The 570-nt window shown below is 47.4% G+C and overlaps 1 protein-coding gene across 1 annotated transcript; it reads right to left on the bottom strand.

Moving 5' to 3' along the window:
* Positions 1-270: 270 nt before the first annotated feature.
* Positions 271-516, bottom strand: DQ04_25191000 (hypothetical protein; the record flags this gene model as incomplete). Its single annotated transcript, XM_009318268.1, has 1 exon — positions 271-516. One exon carries the CDS (start codon positions 514-516, stop codon positions 271-273), a length of 246 nt encoding a protein of 81 aa, XP_009316543.1.
* Positions 517-570: the final 54 nt, after the last annotated feature.

Here is a 570-nt window from a genome sequence, read left to right as displayed (position 1 = left end):
CCAAAGTGTACGTCCACAGTCTATATTATGTTCTCTCCGCAGTGAAGGTGGGCCTCAGTGTGGGCCAACATAATAGCGAGGTTCAGAGTGTTCGGGGGAAGTTCTCAAACAATTTAGCTTTTCCAGGTATCAAAACAAATCCTCCTCCAGAAACAACAAACACAAGCCTCTTTAAGATTAAAAAAAAAACAAAAAAAGATAGTAACCAAAATCAATGTATAACATCAGTCTCGGATAAACATACAGAGGGACAGCAACGCGTCTTCTCCCCTACAGAGCTGATGAAGAGAAGGTCATGTCAGAAGAGATATTTACGATGGCCGTAACAGCATCTAAATCCTCCCCGCCGCTCTCAACGGAACCCAATTCCGGGTACGTCCCCAAGCCACGGCCAATGAAGCCACCTCCCTGATCCTCCCCACAGGAGGATAGCTCCTGCAAAAAGGAAGGCAAATTCACTGTGCTAGTTGCAGACACAAGCGAATGAGCCTCATGTGCGCACCCCATACGCTGCATGACCTTCTCGAGTTTCAGCGAGAGACGCAATAGCAGCAGACGACAGTATTCGTC

This window comes from Trypanosoma grayi (genome assembly GCF_000691245.1).
Source record: "Trypanosoma grayi strain ANR4 Tgr_2519_V1, whole genome shotgun sequence".
Taxonomy (NCBI): domain Eukaryota; phylum Euglenozoa; class Kinetoplastea; order Trypanosomatida; family Trypanosomatidae; genus Trypanosoma; species Trypanosoma grayi.
The sequence above is the reverse complement of the archived record's forward strand: the minus strand, read 5'-3'. Positions and strand labels throughout refer to the sequence as shown.